Source organism: Leuciscus leuciscus (genome assembly GCF_965113295.1).
Source record: "Leuciscus leuciscus genome assembly, chromosome: 22".
Taxonomy (NCBI): Eukaryota; Metazoa; Chordata; class Actinopteri; order Cypriniformes; family Leuciscidae; genus Leuciscus; species Leuciscus leuciscus.
In genome coordinates this window covers 13,971,647-13,990,610 of record NC_138746.1, presented here as the reverse complement: position 1 = coordinate 13,990,610, position 18,964 = coordinate 13,971,647, and the positions used below count along the sequence as shown (strand labels likewise).

General features: G+C 38.5%; 1 protein-coding gene across 2 annotated transcripts in view; it reads left to right on the top strand.

Moving 5' to 3' along the window:
- adka (adenosine kinase a) overlaps nt 1-18,964 on the top strand; it is a 159,951-nt gene that overhangs the window by 67,950 nt on the left and 73,037 nt on the right. For both annotated transcript variants that reach the window (XM_082154190.1, XM_082154191.1), the window contains exons 5-6: nt 13,056-13,228; nt 17,265-17,373. In XM_082154190.1, coding sequence (XP_082010316.1) covers nt 13,056-13,228; nt 17,265-17,373 — 282 coding nt within the window. The remainder of the gene's footprint in view (nt 1-13,055; nt 13,229-17,264; nt 17,374-18,964) is intronic.

Sequence of the window (18,964 nt, the reverse complement as noted above, 5' to 3'; positions counted from 1 at the left end):
AGATCTTTTTAACACTGAGAACCTATTGTTTGAAAGGAAATAAGGGAGCACTGATTGCTTCAGTTATCAATGCGCACAATGTTGAGGTGCACCGCTGCATGTATGAATACATTCAGCCTTGAGAATTCTAGCTTGTTTAATTAAATTCACAGTTTGAGGAAAAAAATGACCAAGCTTTTCCATACTGAATGCTGTGTAATTGTTTTTATCCATTCCAGTGAGCATTGAATTGACAGTCTGTGGTGAAGGTGGGACATAAGTGTTTTCAAATAGATTCAGCTATAGCATTTATACTGCAGTATATCCATTGAGCGATTTTTAAAAACCAACATCAAGCGCTAAACAAGAATAGTCGCAAGTGGATTTCAAGTCTTGACAGCTTTTTTAAATTTAGAATGCCACCAATATATCGACATCCTGCCATGCAGGTCTGAGGTGTTAAAACGTCATCTGGTATTGAACTGAGAATTATTTTTAAATTCCAATTCAGTTCCTGAATTTGAATTGTGATAGCAAACAGGATACATAATTGCAATTTAAATGCAGGAAAGTGTAATTAAAATGAATTGAAATTCAAATAAATTCACATCAGTGATAGAAGCACGGATAAATGCTTTTGGTTTGAAATAGGGCTGGGGTGATATGGCCAAAAATATGATCATAATACATTTTTCATTTCAGTCGATATTTCAAGTTTGAAGGCACATTTTTAGCCCCTAAATGAAAGTTGTAGAAACTAAAGTCGTTAATTGTGGTTTTAAACTACTCTTTACTGTCAGAACATAACAAACACTGTAAATTCTTTACACTTATATTTTTCTTAACAAAATAAATGTATTTCTTTGTTTCTGCATGTGCTAACGGATGATATTGTTTCATGTCATGAAACAGGTTTGTGTTGCCTGACTTTGACATCTTAAGCACAGTTTGCAGTGCAGGCTGCAATATTAATAATATTACATGTTTTGTCTCTTAGAAATGCACATTTGACAGCAGCTTGAGTTGACAGTAGTAGTAGTTGACAGTAGTTAGGATGCAGATGTAAATTAGCATTTTCTGTTTGTCAGTGCTGTTTCATCTGGCTAGTTTAAATCACAGAAACATTTGTGTTCTTCACTGAATTCAAATGCTTCTCACTGGATCTCACAGCACTGTTAGGTGGTCACGTGACCAAGACGATCAGCGCTTAAACGCATCTGCTCTAGTAAGCTCGCGCTGCAGTTTGAACTTTGAGCCGAACGGATAAATGGTCCATGTGGCGCGGTCCAAATGAGTAGCGCTGTTTCTTTCCGCTTTTGGTGAATAAACATTTATATTGAACATTTATCAAACTGTTGTTATCGTTTTATCGAGAAATTATATGACGATAATTAATTATCGTTATCATTTTATCGTCCAGCCCTAGTGTGAAATATTTGTAGACATTTGTTTCGTTGTCATCGTTATTAATAAGGTGAAAGGACACTTCATTTTCTAGAATGCATACCAGTTTTGATTTTATTAGAATTATAACTACAATGCGGCAATAAATTCTTCTTTCTGTCATAAATTATATTATAATAATTATATAAATATTATTCATTTTCACAGCATTCAAGTAAATCATATAGGCCTATTTTTTATTATTATTATTATTTTTATTATTATATTATAAATGATTTCGAGTAAAAAATTTAAATAAATCATGTGTAAGATTGCATGGGTCAAACACAATATAATTGTATTTAATTATTACTTATTTGGTGGGACTAGTGAAATAAAATAAAATAAAATAAAGTAAAATATTTAACCAATGGAAACCTTCCAGCAGAAATAATTATATGATGATATATACTGTTTGAATGGAGCTCTTATAGATTGTCCCGTTTAACACAGTAACCATACTCCAGAGCATCAGGGCATGCTGTGTGCAGGCTTTGCCCATACTGTCACACTTAAACGGGGCAATCGAGACAGCTTGCTTTATGGTTTGGTAATGGCACCCTTATTTTTCACAGGAGTGGGGCTTTTTTATTTATCAGGCCAGTATTTATGGAGATTAATGAAGAAGAGTTGGGCCTGCTCTGCTGTAGTGGAGTGAGGAATCTGGAGTGCTGTCGGTCTCGTAAATCAGGCACTCCGCGCTCACTCATGTCTCAAACAGTCATCTCAGCCGCCAGATATGAGTCTTACTGCTCTCCATTAAACTCCCACAGATGTTTCCAGGCCTGGCAGGGGGGGTCGAGCGGGGGGTAAGATTATGTTGCTCACAGCAGAGACATGTAATCGCATACACACAGCTGCTAGTCGTTTCTTAATGTTGTAGCTGCTCAACACTTTATTTTTACACCGTTCCACACTCACACACTTCTCCTCTTAGGGTTCCTTGTATCTATTATCTATTATTATCGATTATAAAAAAAACTGCTATAACCTTCTGTCTGTCATCTATTTTGAAATTGTCAAAATGTATGTAATCAATTCATCTGTTTTTAGTTTTATTTATTTATTTTAATTAAAAAAATTGTATCACTGCTTATCCCACATCTGTGTCACTGAGAAGTTAAAATATTCCTCCTTGTATGTCTCTACCTGTTCCCAAGAAACCAAAGGTCCTCTCGTCAATTCAGCATTCAATTAGGCGCTTAATGGTGAACAACATAAAAACAGGACTCATATTCACCATTGCATAAAATATTGTCATGTGTGCATTTAAAACAAATGTTTTAATTAACTTGGTCTTTCATTTTTCTCCTGGCTTGTTTTCATTCTTTGGATAAATTGATAATTTCCTGTCATGTTCTTGTCAGGCTGTGTGGGGTGTAAAACTGGCTTTTGTTGCTTTGCAAACCCTTGCGGCACTGTGGGGTCAAAGGTCACTCGGCAATGCCTCTGATCCCGTAGCTCAGTTTGAATGGAGCGCTGCCTGCAGCATTTGAAAGGTTCTTTCTTTCTCGGAGAAGGGCGAGGGGGAGGGATGGGGGGGTCAATTTGTGCCGATAAAAGAACACAATGCAACAGAGCAATGAACAGCCCTGTCAAACAGGGGAGTTTATTAACACACCATGAATTGCACTAGAGTGGCTCCTGGTCTTCTGTTTCAGAATCAAGCTGCAGGGCTTGGGAAAGACAAACAGGAGCTCAATGAATCTGTTTGGTGTTCAAGCCTCGAGCCACTAATACCATCATACACAAACAATTTTTGAAACCTTTTACCGTAGTTTATTTGCTGTCAGTTAACATCCAGTTTGATGCAGACACACAGAGAAACACACACACACACATACCACCCAGTAAGTGAGTGGCCTCGGTCACAGCATTAATAAGCATGATGCATGCATGAATACAAATCACATTATGGAGATCAGTGTTAAAATATTTTAATAGTACCTAGTAATACTATTGTATAATCTGCTATGTATTATGTAGAATACTATATATTAGGGTTGGACATTATATCAATACAAGAATGTACATATCATTATCTTTCTGCTTTTTGATGGTGTGCATTTATTTAACATGCATCTTATTAAAAAATTTATTTACTTGAAATGGTTTAAAACAGTGATTTTATGTATTTTTCTTCCACAAATTATTATTTTACATTATTTTAACAATTAGCTGTTGTTGGCAATTATATTCGAAATGTGTAATGCGAGAAGTTTTTTTTTTTACATAATTTTTTCATTTATTTAAAAAGCCATGAAGAGACTGATGACAAATTAAACCTGACTTTTGGATCGATTCATTGACCGTTTAATCTGATTCATGAAATAAATCAAACTTACTGACTACTAATGATGGTCTTTAGGGAACCTAATGGCCAAACAAAAAGGCATAAAAGTGTAAAATTGTGGATATTTCAATATATCACCCAGCCCTTATGCACATTAGTACTTACCTTTTAATATTTGTTGTACTTTATATAATTTATAATTTGCTTGATCTTATGCTGTTCTGAACTTGAATGACTTAAATATCTCATCTTAAATATAATCTGTTTCTTAAAACTCTTTTGAAGACTTTGAATATAGTGCACAAGTACTTTTATGTTGCTTATTTGTCATATTTGGAGTTCTCGTTGACTTTTCCCTGGAAAAAGAGCACCGTGAACATTCTGCCTAACATCATCTTTTGTGTTCCATGGTAGAAAGTCATGGATCTAAGTGAGGGTGAGTAAACAACCACGCAACTGTCATTTTTGTGGTGAACTAGCCTTTTAAGACACATTCTCATTCACTTCTCTGTCTACCCCTCCCCCCGTTTCTCACATCCTCTCTTTCTCACACTCCAATGCCCCCCCCCCCCCCCCCCCCCCCCAACCCTCAACATATTTGTCCCAGTACGCCACTGATCTTTTCCCTATGGGCGTCTGGCATGTGCGGGAGATCAAAGCACAGTGTCAACTTAAGGTTCAGGGGCAAAAACAATTCACCTGCAGCTCCGTCTGGGTAGGGGAAGTTTCTGTCGCTCACACACTATTTCCCCTTTCTAACCCCCCTCACCCCATAGACTGGATTAACCTCCCATGCATCATGGTCCTGGACCGAGAAGCGCAAAGCACCATTTTACGACCAGATAAACTCTAGCCATAAATTGACCGGTGGGTTTCACAGCCTCTCTCTCTCATATTAATGAGAGATTGAGAGAGAACCTAGTCTCCCAGACTATGCCCCCGTTGAGCGCGCCAACTTGCAGGACACCCAATAGAAAGAGTCCATTGTGACGGATCATTGTGCGTCAGCCCCGGCAGCACGGGCTTGTTTGTCTTATGAATAATTCAGCAGGCCTCTCCATCACTAAACAACAGAGGCCTGTACTGTATGTTTAACCAGTTGGATAGGGAAAACCAGTATGTTTGTCAGATAAACTCTGCATGGCCTTGATGCGCAAGCATTCTGTTCGGCCGCGTCTGAAAGGTTAGTCTGGGAAATGGGCCTTCGTTGGTGCCTCTGATCTGATCTCTCAGCAGATAGCACCTGGTGATTCCTTACAAGTATGTGTGAGTTGCATAGAAAAGGAGAGAGTCAGACCGGATGGTGTCATTTACACTGTGCTACCGCAGTGTTCAAAGACATTGGTAACTCCATTCTCTCTCCCAAGCCCTTGTCCGAAACAAGACACCGCACAGTCACACTGGAGGCCACCGCCCTGGCCAAGAGGGGAAGTGGCATTCACAGGCTCTCACAGAGACCCGAACACCTCCTGCTCTCTCCTCTGTGAGGACACTTTCACACTGGTGCTTTAGGCCTGACTTTGGTTTGTTTGGTTGGGTTGAAAGCCATTGTCTGTACTTCAGATTAATTAATTTATTCATTTGATTGTATTTTTAGTTTAGTTTTTACTTGAGATTTATTTTAATATATCTTATTTTGTCTTATCTTATCAGACTGCTACAAATCAATCTCTTGGTGTAAAAAAATTCAACATTTATATGTGCTAATGTAATTGTACTGTTAACACTTTATAGTGAAAAAGAATAGATCATAATGTTGAATTAATGCAAAAAGTCAGCATATTGTGTTGCCGCCACTATTACAGAAGCTTGAATAAAATTAAATAAATATTAAAAAAGTATATAAATAATATTTTTATATTAACCATTGTCCCAAAAATGTACAACAAAGTAAAAATATTAATATATTTGAATATTACTATATAGTGTGAATTCAAAGACAGGGATATGAAAAAGATGGTGGTAGTATAAAAAAAAATAACCTTTAAAATTTTTGTTGTTAATTTCTTACAAAGTGAAACAAAATCTTGTTTTTCTCAGAGAACTTAGCATCTGTGGAAAATGCTTCATTTTATTGTTAAAATTGCCTACAGAATTTGCTGCTTCTCTTGATGTCATGACACAATCATAATTCAGTTCAGATCTTAACAGAGACCTGGAGTGGGGAACTGAAACTGGTTCTGAACAAATTGTCAAACACAGTATAAAAACAGCCTGCGTTCCTGCACATAACCCAGCAGCTCTGTGCTTGTGTGTGTTTGTGTGTCCCTTGATTGTTACGTTAGATTGCTCTAAAACTGCCACTTATTGGGATGGTGTGGGCACTGCAGTCGCACAAGCAGCTTATGTAATGAGACATTTTTTTTCCCTCTCACTTTCCCCCTCCATCTCTGTCTGCCTACACTCTGAGAAAATTAGATGGTTCAGAAATGCCTGGGATTACAGGGAAGCGTGGCTGCGTGTTTGTTGCTCCCCGGGCTGTGGCTGGGAAAAGATGAGATCTGTACAGATCTGTATGTTCAACTTGTCGCCAGATCTGTTTGTCTAGGGTATGGAGGGATGCGCGAAATTCCATATTTTCAAAATCAAGTAGTCAGTGGGTTGCATGAAATACTAGTTAACTAGTCAGTCTCTAGAAAGCCCTGTGTTATCTATCCGTCTTTTTTCTTTCTTTTTCTCTGTAACATTGAAAATTGCAATTAATTTTAAAAGTCCTTTCTTTCTAAAATGGTATTTTCATATGAAATGTTGTCCTGTTTGATTCATTCTTGTGAATCGGTTAGTTCATATACAGTAGTTCTTGTAAATGAAAGGGTTCATCATCGTTTCAATTTGAGCGGTTTTATTGTACATTTATCAGTTCAAACAATTTGCCGCTAATTTACAAATTACGTAATGTAATTGGATACTTATGTGTTGACATCCTTAATGGATTCAGTATAGTTGGATAGCCCTACAGAGTTTAATTCCAACCCTGCTTCAACACACACACACACACACACACACACACACACACACACACACACACACACACACACACACACACACACACACCCACACACCCACACCTGTAGTTTTCCAATAAGCCTGAATGACTTGATTAGCTGGATCAAGTGTGTTTAATTAGGGTTGAAGCTAAACTGTGCAGGGCTATAGCCCTCCAAGAGCTGAGATTTACTCTCCTGAACTTGATAGTACAAAAAAGAAAGCTCCAGATAAACTAGTCAATCTCAGTAATCGACTTGTTGGTTCTTGAATGACTCAACCAGCACGACCTATTCCTAGTCTGGACAGAGCGAGGAAGACTCCTGACAGGCCCGCACGCATCTGATCATGCCTCGCCGAGTCGCCGGCTGTCTTCCTCCTCCGGCCCTGTCGCTATGGTGAGGATGTCACATGGAAACAGCCCAGCATTGGGAGGTGTGAAAGAGAATGTCACAGACAGCAGTCCAAATATGACACCATTGGCACTGGGCACACAGGGGAAATGGCACACAACACCTCACTAAGCCACCTGAGCGTGAAATAAAGCAGATAAGAGAAACTGACCAGATGTTTCGCTCTGCGGGGGGGGACACGAGAGTAAACGGCTGATGGAAACGGTGAAGTCCTGAGCTTGTTAGCCTATTGAGAGAGCTGAGACTTGAGTCCTATAGCAATGACTGATTTAATAGAAGCAGACAGTGCTCATCATTGTCAATCATGGTGATGTGCCGCTCTCTCTTCCTCCCCTGCCTTGTTCTGTCTCTCGCTCTTTCTTATTTTTTTTAAATTCGTTTTCTCTTCCCTCTCTACCTCCTGAGCTTTGGTGCCAGGCTGGGCAGGCTCTGATGGGCAGACGGCGAGTTGTCTTCATTATAATGCCTTTATTTATTCATGTGTCTGCGGCCAGTGACAGCCGTGCCTGTGCACAGCTCTCCTCTCTGTCTGCGTCCTTAGAGATATGACTCATTTTCATTTCTCTCTTTCTCTCTGCTAACATCATTCTCTCTTCTCTGTCAAGTGCTGCTTTCAGTTAGCTTCAAAACTGACATGCGAACGCACAACACGCATCAGTCACATCCAGTGGCCCACGTCAGCACAAAGAGGGTACTCGTCAACTTTCGGGTGGAGGAATCGCTTGATGCAGGGGGCTTATGCGGGCCAGATTGCCTCATGACCACTTTTGGGAGGCAGGCGCTGGCTATTTCAGTTCGGTCTATAAATAGTCGTGCTGCGGTTTTTGCCAGTTTGATAAGCCTGTAATTGGAGTTGCATCCATCAGGTTACAGAGGGCTTTTAATCCTGAGACGTGTTGGCTGGGTTCTGGAGCTTTTCAGGTTAAAGAGCATTCATTGCCATTGTTTAAGCCTGGGTTCACTGAGCTAAATGCTATTAGATTATTACAGTGTGTCAAAAGCAAATTAATCTAATTTTGCCTTTCCGTAGCTCTGCCAAACAGTCAACCCTAATAAGGCATTGTATTCAAACCTCCTTTTTAAGCCCCCTGGCATGAGGTACATTGGGATTTTCTAAGGATTATAGTTCAAAATTAGGTTATGTCACTCTTTTACCTGAATTATAGTGCAGTTTGTTGGGTTTTCACGGCTTTGCTGTAGTTGGTAGTCGGCCTCTTTGTGGTATAGATCAAAAGAGAAGCCGTGATTATGAAACGGATCACTTCAGTCTAGGCTCTTAGGGTTTTTTTTCCCCATGTGCTTTGATACGTCAGAACCTTGATGGGCTTCTGTTATGGAGCCCAGTATTTGGCTGTGCTGCGCAATGGGCCGTCAGCGGATGCTCTGATTGTCCTCTGGCAATTGAGTGATAACTGCAGCAAGCATGTGACAAAGAGGAGTGGCAGCTGGTGGATGCTGGGATACGTGCTGGGTCACCTCCCTGTGAAAAAGCCCACACTTCTGTAACAATTAATGCCCCTCGGACATTTAGAGGAATATCTTGTTTGGGATGTAATTAGAAATGGGAATTGTAAGGAATTTAATTATTGTTGTTCATTAACGATTCATTTTGGTACTTTTGAGGAAGAAATATTTTAAAATGCAATTCCATTTCCAAACAATGAGATTTTTGATAAATAAATAGATTTATTAATAAAATCTGACACAAACTTTTTGGGTTTTTTTTTTTTTTAGAGGCAGCATATATGCAAACCAATAATATTTCTTAACTATGAATAACAATATATAAATGTGGTAATATTCCCTACAGTTTAAAAGTTGGTAAACTGATGGTAAGATTTTTTTTAAATGTTTTCTAAAGAAGTCTCTTATACTCACCAAGGCTGCATTTATTTGATTGAAAATAGGGTAAAAACAGTAACGTGAAATATTATCTTTTTTATTTTAATATATTTTAAATGTAAGTCTTCATTGTCACATTGATCCTTCAGAAATCATCCCCCACCCCACTGGTTCAGCAAATGGACTGCATTTATTTGAAATATAAATCTTTTTTAACATTATAAATGTCTTTACTGTCACTTTTGATCAATTTAATGCATCCTTGATGAATAAAAGAATGATTTTCTTTTTCTTCTTTTTTCTACAAATCTTACTAGCCACAAACTTTTGAATGGTAGTGTATATTTCATTTATTTGTTTTTATAAAATACTGCTGACAAAACTTGTAATGTGTGTTTCTTTAACTCAGTTGTATTTGTTTGTTTGAAAACTAACTGCTCATAAAGAGTCCTTTGTTCAGTAAACTGACTACACTGATTGTTTTGATGCGGAATATGAGCCAGTTCTAACTTCCCATCCATAGACGCATTAGTGCACATAAGTTTTAAATTTAGGTTTATAATAAGTAAAAAATACTTATGACTGCACGAGTGCCCACCAAGCTGCATGGACAGTTTTGGGGTATGGGGAGATTTTTGTTTACTCTGACATGCATGCATGTCCTGATATGTTTTATTCCCATAATGGCCTAATTGGCTCTACCTGCTGTGTTGTAGTCTTAATGTAAAAAAAAAAAAAACCACTCACAGTCTTTTCCATACGATCAGCAAATTTTGAGGGAACATCAGCATTTTGCATAATTTATTTGTTTTTGTTTGCATGTTTCTCTTCACTTTCCAAACAACCCTAATGTATTGTTGCGTACAGTACAACGTGTGTGTGTGTGTGTGTGAGAGAGTCTTCGCTCACGTGACCACGTGCAGCCACATTATGTCAGAGCCAGGCTGCGTGCTCTAGGCCGGGGGGCTCAACGCAGCGGGAGACACTGCTGTTTAATTTCAGCACTTCATCCCCCTCCGTAATGAAGCTTCCCTCACGCACGTTTGCTCACACCCTGCCAGTGCTGCTGGCGGGTAATTGGGATGTGACTGAGCATGAATATCCCTTACGCCTGCCGCAGACCGACCTCCCCGCGACCCTGCAGATAGCTCTTTGTCTTAATGGACATATCATCTTTTATTTAGATCTCCATTTGAAAGTAATTGTCAGCAGGAGGGGGGTTATTGCAGTAGATGGAGACGAATAGACTGGTGTTTCACAGCGGACCTCTTTGATTGGCTGCAGTTTTTGGCTGGCTTTGATTATGAGAGTCGGAACAAAGGTGTGTGCTGTGCCAAGCTGTTTTTAGAGGCCCGCCCCGACCCGGTCCTTCCTAATCATTGGAGCTCTTCTGTCTCCAGTACAATCAAATTTGTACGCATGTACCATTTGAATCACAATACTGGCATGTATATGTTTAGATGTGTTTTTTACAAACCCCCCTCCAAAGTTTACTGTCAAGTAACTGCACCTGCTGGAAAAACACTCACCAGGTGCAGTTAAAATGCAACGCAGCATGTCATGTGCAAGTGTTGGGTCTGTAAACAGTAGCAGCAGGAATGATGGGAGATGACCTCAGGAAATGTTAGATTCTGCTAGGGTGATCAGAAAGGGTGGTGCATTTGGTTCTTAATGCACATGCATGGTCTTTTAGTGCTTGTTTGTAAAGTATTTACCACCCTTGGACTTTCATGTTTGTTGTTTTGCAATACTGAATTATGTTAGACTTACTTTCAACCAAAAATGAAAAATCATTATAAATTTATAATTTATAATTTCATTGAATAAAAGTGAAAATTATATATCTTAATATGTAATTATGAATGTTATATAATGAAAAGTCCTAATTAACTTGTGTCATTCCAAACTCATTAGACTTAAAATCATTGCGTCTTCAGAAGACTTGGATTAAACTGCTCGATTTATGGATTAAGTTTACATTGTCTTTATAAACTTTTTGAAATGTCAATAATATAATGGAGGGACAGAAATCTCTCAGATTTCATTAAAGATCTTCATACATGTTTTAAAGATATATGAATGTCCTATGGGTTTTGATTGCTATAAGAGATTAATTGATGACATTTTTTTTTCTTTTAATTAGGCTTTGATCCAAAATAATTACAATGATAAAATCCAGAAGTATTCACCCCTTTTCAAACATTACTAGTGTGGCCAATTGGTTTTAGACACATCAATAGTTAAATGGAGATAACTTGTGTGCAGTCAAGGGCTTTTGATTGATTTTAGTATAAATACGCCATCTGGAAGGTTCAATTTGGCAAGTCAATATTGTGGCAGAACTTACACCATGAACATGAAGGCTTCAAACAACTCCATGAAAAAGTAATTAAAAGGCACAAAGCAGAGGATGGATACAAGAAGATTTCCAAGTCATTGAATACCTCTTGGAGTAAATCCGTAATTAAGAAATTGGAACTAGTACAGCTGCAAATCAAAAGTTTTGATGGACAGATTGACCAGAATTATGTCCAGTTTTTCAAGTAAAATGGGTTATAAACACTGTTTAATGTTGATTTCAAAGAACCTGGGGTGCCCACTGCATCATTTGCCCCATCAACAATTTAGGCTGTTTACGTATTTTTAGTTTTACATTAAACAGACAGTACATAACTACTTCCACACTGTAAACAGAGGAGTATTGCTCCACAGACAGACACAACTCTTTGTTTGGTGTGATTAATTTCTCATGTATACAGGTCATCTCTCAGGCAGAGCATCTCATTCACAAGGGGCCCCATCAACAGACATTGCAAGGTTGCAATAAAAGCAGCAAACGTAGCACCGTGTACTCTCATAAATCTTCGGAGGTTAAACCCCACAGCACTAAAAACCTAGAAAGACCTTTTCATCATCCCCATAAAAGTGGCAATGTCACAGTGTTTGTGGTGAGCCACCGTCCAGGATGCTGGAATCAGTGCTCCCCTGTAATCTAGTTTAACACAGCCTACAGACAGACACCCTGTGTCTCATTTCATTATTCCATCAGTTTTGTGAAGGTTTTGCTCCATCAGACTTGATCACTTTATATTCAGAGGCTTTTATAAGACCAGAATTCAATGCAATCTGAATAGCGCCAGCCCTTTCAGTGCTGAAAAAATTACTTGGTCTACAAATATGTGTGCCTGTCGTTCAATACAAATACAAATCATTTAAATTAACTTTTTTTAATGCAATGCACTTTTTTTTGTTTATTTTTTAATATATTTTGAAAGTAATAATTTCCCATTTAGCCTATATAAAAGAAAGTTCTCCATAAGAATGTATTTATTTAAACTCTAGGCCTATACTATATTTGTACTGTATTTTTTTTTCTAATTAGTCTAAATGTAATCAATATATAATATTCAAAATATAAATATTTTATTTTCCTAATTGCTTGTCCGTGTACATACTTTATATATTTGTTAGAAGTATTTTTCTATTTGCATCACATTTCTAAAAAAAATTTTGCATCTAGCACCATGAGCACAACATTAAAATACATTGTGTTCAAATTAATAATACTAAAACATGGTAAAAAAATAAAAAAATAATTGATAGTAAATGTAAAAAATAGAAAATGTTAAAATAGGAAATTTTTTATGTTTTGCCTAAATTAAATTTAAATTTAATTGTTGTAGCCACACAATTGAGTTTTCATCATTGATCATTGCTGTCACTTTTCTAACAAACACTACATTATATTGAAATGCCTAAAGAATGACTCACTCATTGTTCTCTTCCTTTACCACTTTTTAACCCTGAATTCGAGAAAATGTATTTGTTTTTTCTCCTTATCAGTTTGCTATTACTTCCTGTTTTCACTAGTTATTCTCTTGCAGAGTTGCACGCACAGGGGCCTCTTTTTGCCACGGTCCATTTTGCCTTTCCAGGAATTGTCAATATATAGACAACTTCCTAGTTCCTGGATATTTGATTTCCGGTCTTTTTTTTTAACACTCAGATATGGAAGCTGTGTTTACGTGTTATAATAATCGCTTTTCCTCCTCTCTCTTTCCTTTTTGCTCCCCACCCGCTCGATCTGTCCTTCCTCTCAGTGGATGATCCAGGAGCCGCACAAAGTTGGCACCTTCTTTGGCTGCATCGGGAAGGATAAGTTCGGGAAGATCCTGAAGGAAAAGGCAGAGGAGGCCAACGTGGATGCCCGCTATTACGAGCAGAGCGAGGAGCCCACGGGGACCTGCGCTGCCTGCATCACTGGCGACAACAGGTCAGCCACCCCTTTCCTCTAGGGAGGGCCCTTATCGCTTCCTCAGGATAGCCCCCCCCCTGCACACACACAGTGCACATTCACACACCCCACCTCACTATGCACTGGGACTCACTGTTCCCTCGCCGGCTGTTCTGCTCTTTTCCGCCAGAGCTCTTGATTTATTTATTCGCCGGGGTTAGATCAGCACAGAGGTATTTTGATACACCGCATGACTTGGCCCTGAAGGGTGCTAGATTCCATGACTGAGCAGATATGTGAAACTGCTTTGGCCAAATTATGTGCTACCTACATGTTTAAACATTTGAGCATTTGATGTGTTTAAGTGTTGTTTACTATTTCTCGTCTTGCGATTTGTAACCATTTAAGCTTATTGACTTATCATTGTATAAATCTGTAATTTGTATAAACTCTGGGGATTTGTTCAAGTGAACAGCAGGTTCAAACTCCTGATGGATCGCTGTCTCATTCTTTGACCATCCCCATATAATCTTAAAGGAAAATGTATTATCAAAAAATACAATTCTGATGCCATTGATAGTAGGTGTGGGAGCTTAATAATAATTAGTTTAATTATTCTGAATATTTCTCAATGATTGTGGTTCCTTAATGATTTGATTAATTATTCTTTTAGCTCTTGGTAAGAAATATTTAGTAAAAGAACTTACTCAGAAGTTTGAGTTTTTTTTTTTTATTTCAACAGAACCGATGTGACAAATCAGAAATAAATAATAAATTATATATAAATTATATGTTATAATTAGCTTTCTATTCAATTTATTAATTTTATTTTATTGCATTTATATTATTGTATGTTTTACTTGTATTTATTAGTAAGAAATCACAAAATGAAAATGTATACATTTCGGTTCCATTAGTGAGTCTAGTAACTGAGATTTATTCAGTAAGATTCTCTAAAATGAACTGGCTCATAAGAGTCATTTGTTCAAGAATCAATATGTTTTGTGCTGTATATTCACAAATGTGCTGCTTAGTAGTAGTGCAGGAAACACTGTATTTTGGAGCTTGAGAGATGTGGTCACTATAAACTGTTTTTGTTTTGAGTTACACTGAAAAACGTTACTAATGAAATGATCATTCCTGGGAGGACTATTCCTTTAATAATAATAAAAAATGCATGCATTTGCAGGGGCACCGGTGTCAGTGACATCAACTGAATAATAGATGCACCTCTGAGGCAGTCGTGATCGTTCAGGTGGTGATCTGCATTTGTTTTGCATGTTGTCAGCCATGCTATTGCCTTTTAATCAGAGCTGCTAACAAAACTATTGCAAGTGTGTGTGTACATGAGCAACCGCTCACAGGTGTGTCCCTTCTGAGGCGAGCTGACAAAAGAGAGGTCCTATAGATCATTCTGGTTGCTTTATTGTACATTTTTGCTGTAAAAGGGTTGATTTTAAGAGAGTTTTGATAAAAGCAAATGCTAACGGATAGCTTTCTCCAGGTATCATAGACCACCTATGATATAACATGACATAAGGTCATGTTACGTATGTTTAAAAGGACCCATGTAGCCCAATAATATATGAAAGCTGAGAAAGAGATTTATGAGGACTGGTCTCATTGTTTAGACTGTCATAGAGTTAGTGTGAGAGGGCTATGTATTAGAGACAGTTTGAAAGAGCAGTGGCTTGTATAGCTGTCAGCCTTGGCCTTATGAGGCTCTTCTCATTAGCACCTCACCTGTCAAAGCAGACCCTTTCATTACAGGAGATTCACAGACCTGCAGCTCAAGGCCTGAAAGCGGCTTGATCAATATCTTCCTCAATACTTTCTCCCTGCAGCTATGCAGCGCACCTGTACACAGCCACCGGTGAGACAGGCCAGACGGGAAACGGTGTTAAAAGACTGGCTTGGGAGGGGGGGGGGGGAGAGGTCACGGGTCTACAGCCTGCAGCGAGAGGTCTGCCCTTCCTCTCAGCACTGCTTCTCTCTGTGAGCGGTAATGATAGCGTGGAGGAGAGTCCGACACAATCTGCCTGGTCAGATCAGCGTGACTCTGCCACTCTAAATGCTTATTATGCCTTAATGGATTTGATTTTGATTAACACGATGACATCAAGCGGAAGGGTGTCAGATCTGCATCTTGCATGTTCCACTGTGAAAATTACAATCAGTTGCTTTTTTTGTCAAGTGGATCAACCCGAACCACCTTTGTAACCATGACTTGTGCAGGGGTGGAAAATACAGCATCTCTTGGACATTGCGACAACACGCTACTAACGCAGCTAGCCTCGTCCCCCTTTTAGTTTTTGTTTATGCCTTAGGCTGGAATTATTTAAATTTGTGACTTGTACATTCCCAGAAGAAAACTGAAGACTCCAATTGAGGCATTCAGAAACCGTGCTTACTGATATACAGTGGAGTAACTCCCTTTGGAGTGGACTTTGTGCTTTTATAACTTGGCAGTCCTTTTTCATGCTCATATAGCAACCTTAGCAAGTTAACATTTAAAAAAAAAAAAAGCATAATAGGACCCCTTTAAAATAATGTTGGATTTTTATATTGGCATTTATCGGCCCCATGAAAATAATCATTACATGAAAATAATTATTAGCTTACCGTACTGGCCTGAAATTTTTATATTGGTGCATTTCAAATACATAGTGAATATAGATAGGAAATGTAAATTTTGATATTGTGCATGCTTGTTAAAAAGGGTTCAAAAGAATATAAATGTAAACCAAGTGTAATGCATGTATGTGTGTATGTATGTATGTATGTGCATATATATGTATGTGTGTGTGTACTGTACATATTTCTGGTTGCTTGATTTACATTTATATTCTCTTGAACCCTTTTTAACAAGCAACCTGTTCATAAATGCTCTGTCTCTGCCATTTCTATCAATGCTCTTCACTTTTCTTCCAAAAGCCATAACCGCAGGTCTATTGATTCTCATTTGTGGCCTGACTGTGCATAGCAGTGCTTCTTCTGTAAGGCTAATGCTGGTTCATTGTAGCGGCTGGCCTGTTGGGACCGCATCCTCTCAGTAACAAGTGAATAATGAGAGTGGTTGTTTTTCAAAGTGGAATTAGTTGTTTTTGTTGATACGAGGACCACCGGGAGGTTAATGGAGAAACAGCAGTCCCGGTGGACGTTTGCAGTTCTCCTGAATTATTGATTTGTTTGTTCATTTATTTATGGGAAAGGTCTTGTAAGGCATTTGCACTTAAATAAAAAGAAGAGAAATAAAGAAAAAAGTGTGTTGATATTTAATTCTGGCAGAGCTGACACAAAGCAGCTGTTTAGAAAACCGTAGTCCATATGTTAGCGTATTCCGCCTACAGCAATTTACAAAGTTACAGCAGCAGCAGCACGTTTTCAAGGAGCTACATAATTTACACAATCACCCTGAAGATAGAGTTGGTTTCTCTACTGCATTATGTGGTTTTTCATATAAAGCCATTTAAGAGAAGGAAATGGGCATTGGTGTTATGTGAAATAGACGGTGCCTTTGGGACATATAATGATGATAATTTGAAGATACAATTTTTCTCCATAACCTTCTGGAGAAAAAATTGTTTCTGAAACATTTTATTTAGGTATTCAACAAGTAATTTTTATCTTGCTGGGCAATTTATCTTGCTGTATTTTTTATATATTTTTATGCCTACCAACATAAGTTTTTTTTATGCCTACCACTGTTTCACCTGACCCCACTACAAAACATAATAATATTCATAATATACATATAATATATATATATATATTTTAATTATATTTTAGTTATTGACACACATTTGTGTGCATGTCAGAAATGATAAGAATATGTACAGTTATTTTCGATTATTTATGTTCTGTGTATATAAATTAAAATGTATACATTTGAGGTTGTTTTCTTTACAAAAGACAATGTACAACAATTTAAATTAAATCCTTTAGGTAATTTTCAAACACACTTTTTTTGCTGGAAAATGATGGCTTACTCTGCAAATGATTTGTTTATAATATTGACCCAAATCTATACTCTGAAAGTTAGATTTACTGTAGTTTTGTGTTTTTGTTCCATTAGGTCTCTTGTTGCGAATCTCGCTGCTGCAAATTGCTACAAAAAAGAGAAACACCTCGATCTGGAGGAGAACTGGAAGCTTGTTGAGAAAGCCCGAGTTTACTACATCGCTGTAAGTAGAAATGCCTCTCTTGACACTTTTGCCTTTCTTGCAGTTTGTCACCATGTGTTGCAAAGTGTTAAAATTCAGTTTTTCAAGTTGCTGGCAGTTTGTTTATTCTTTTTTTTAACCAAACTATCAGATTGCAGAGGGTTCGACTTTTTCCTCATGATGAAGAATAAGAGATTGTTTAAATGTGTTTTTTTTATTGTGATCTAATGGTAGAAACATTGTCATAGAGTATGTAACTTCTGTTCCAAACCCTACAATGCAGCTATGCATGTCTATTGAAAGTCCCGAAGGGCTGTAACTGGTACTGCAAGGTGGGAAATGCAGTCTGAAGCACAGTCAGTCTGCTTGCAGCATCGTGCTCTTTGACCTGTGAGAGCCTAGAGGTTTGATCGACAGGTCACGAGGGGGTGGAATGACTCCCTCTGAAGATCATCGGCCAGACCGAAGCTTACATTTACTGCACATGCACCTTAAGCCCTTGAAAAAACAAGTTTGTCTAAGCGCTTGTCTGCTCCGTCAGTCAACTGTGCTGGTTAATTCTGAGTACACTCTGCGAGATGAGATAGATGCAAAAAGCCGCTGCTCGTAATTACCGGTAATCAAGGTTGGTGTGAAACGAGCGACCCCATTACACTCCGACCTTATTGTTAATGAGCCATTGCAAATGTGATTGGGATGGCTCTTCATGTGAGTCTGTACCTGCTGTAAGCTCCATTCATCGAGGGAAAGTCTGGCATCCGCACGGACTCGGACATCATTTGTTGAATACCTGTATTGTAGGACTGTGATTAACCTCGATGCAGGAGTCAGTCTTTGAAGCTCAATTTGGCAGCCATTGTAACATGACACTCTAATCAAATCATTTTCGTCCCTGATTAAACGTTTTTCATCACACTGTCGTTTGGTGAATGGGAAGCTCGAGGCTATACATGAATATTGAGGAGCCGTTGTGTATTGACGGCCTTTGTGTTTTCGAACTTGACTGAATACGCCAGTGTTTATAGAAAAGTGCCCTGATAGCTCTGTCGCTTCATCGGCTTGTTGTCACGGTTGCTTTTTCTCGCGCAAGGTGCTCCACCAAACATTGAGATTCGCATCAAGTCATGCCTTTGGATGAACGGCTGTCCTCAACGGCAAAAAAAGAAAGCGAACGAGCAAGCACGTTCCAGTGTTTATTGAAAGTCTTGTCCCCATTTTGTCAGCCTAGGCTTTTCGGTAGTGCTTGTTTGACAGTGATCCTGAGGGAGAGGTGATAGTTTCTGTTGTGATGCCCTGCTCAGTTTGTCCGAGGCTCAAATTTCAGCTGAGATTGGAGTGTTGAGCGTCCCAGCGAGCAGGCTTGTTTTTCCTCCACAGGTCCAAACCGAGTTGTGATAGCAGCTTCTTCAGGTCTCCGCTCAACAGACATGTTTAATGCATTTGGCCAAGCTGCACAGCTACTTCATACCCCCATTTTTCTTGTTCTCGCTTGCTCTCTTTCTGGCCAGAGGCAGCCCGGTGATGGTCGAGGAGTGTGAGAATTGATTATCCAGCCAGAGAAAGTTCATTACTGGAGTAGATCTTCTCCCACCTTAATGGTGGAGCAACTGTT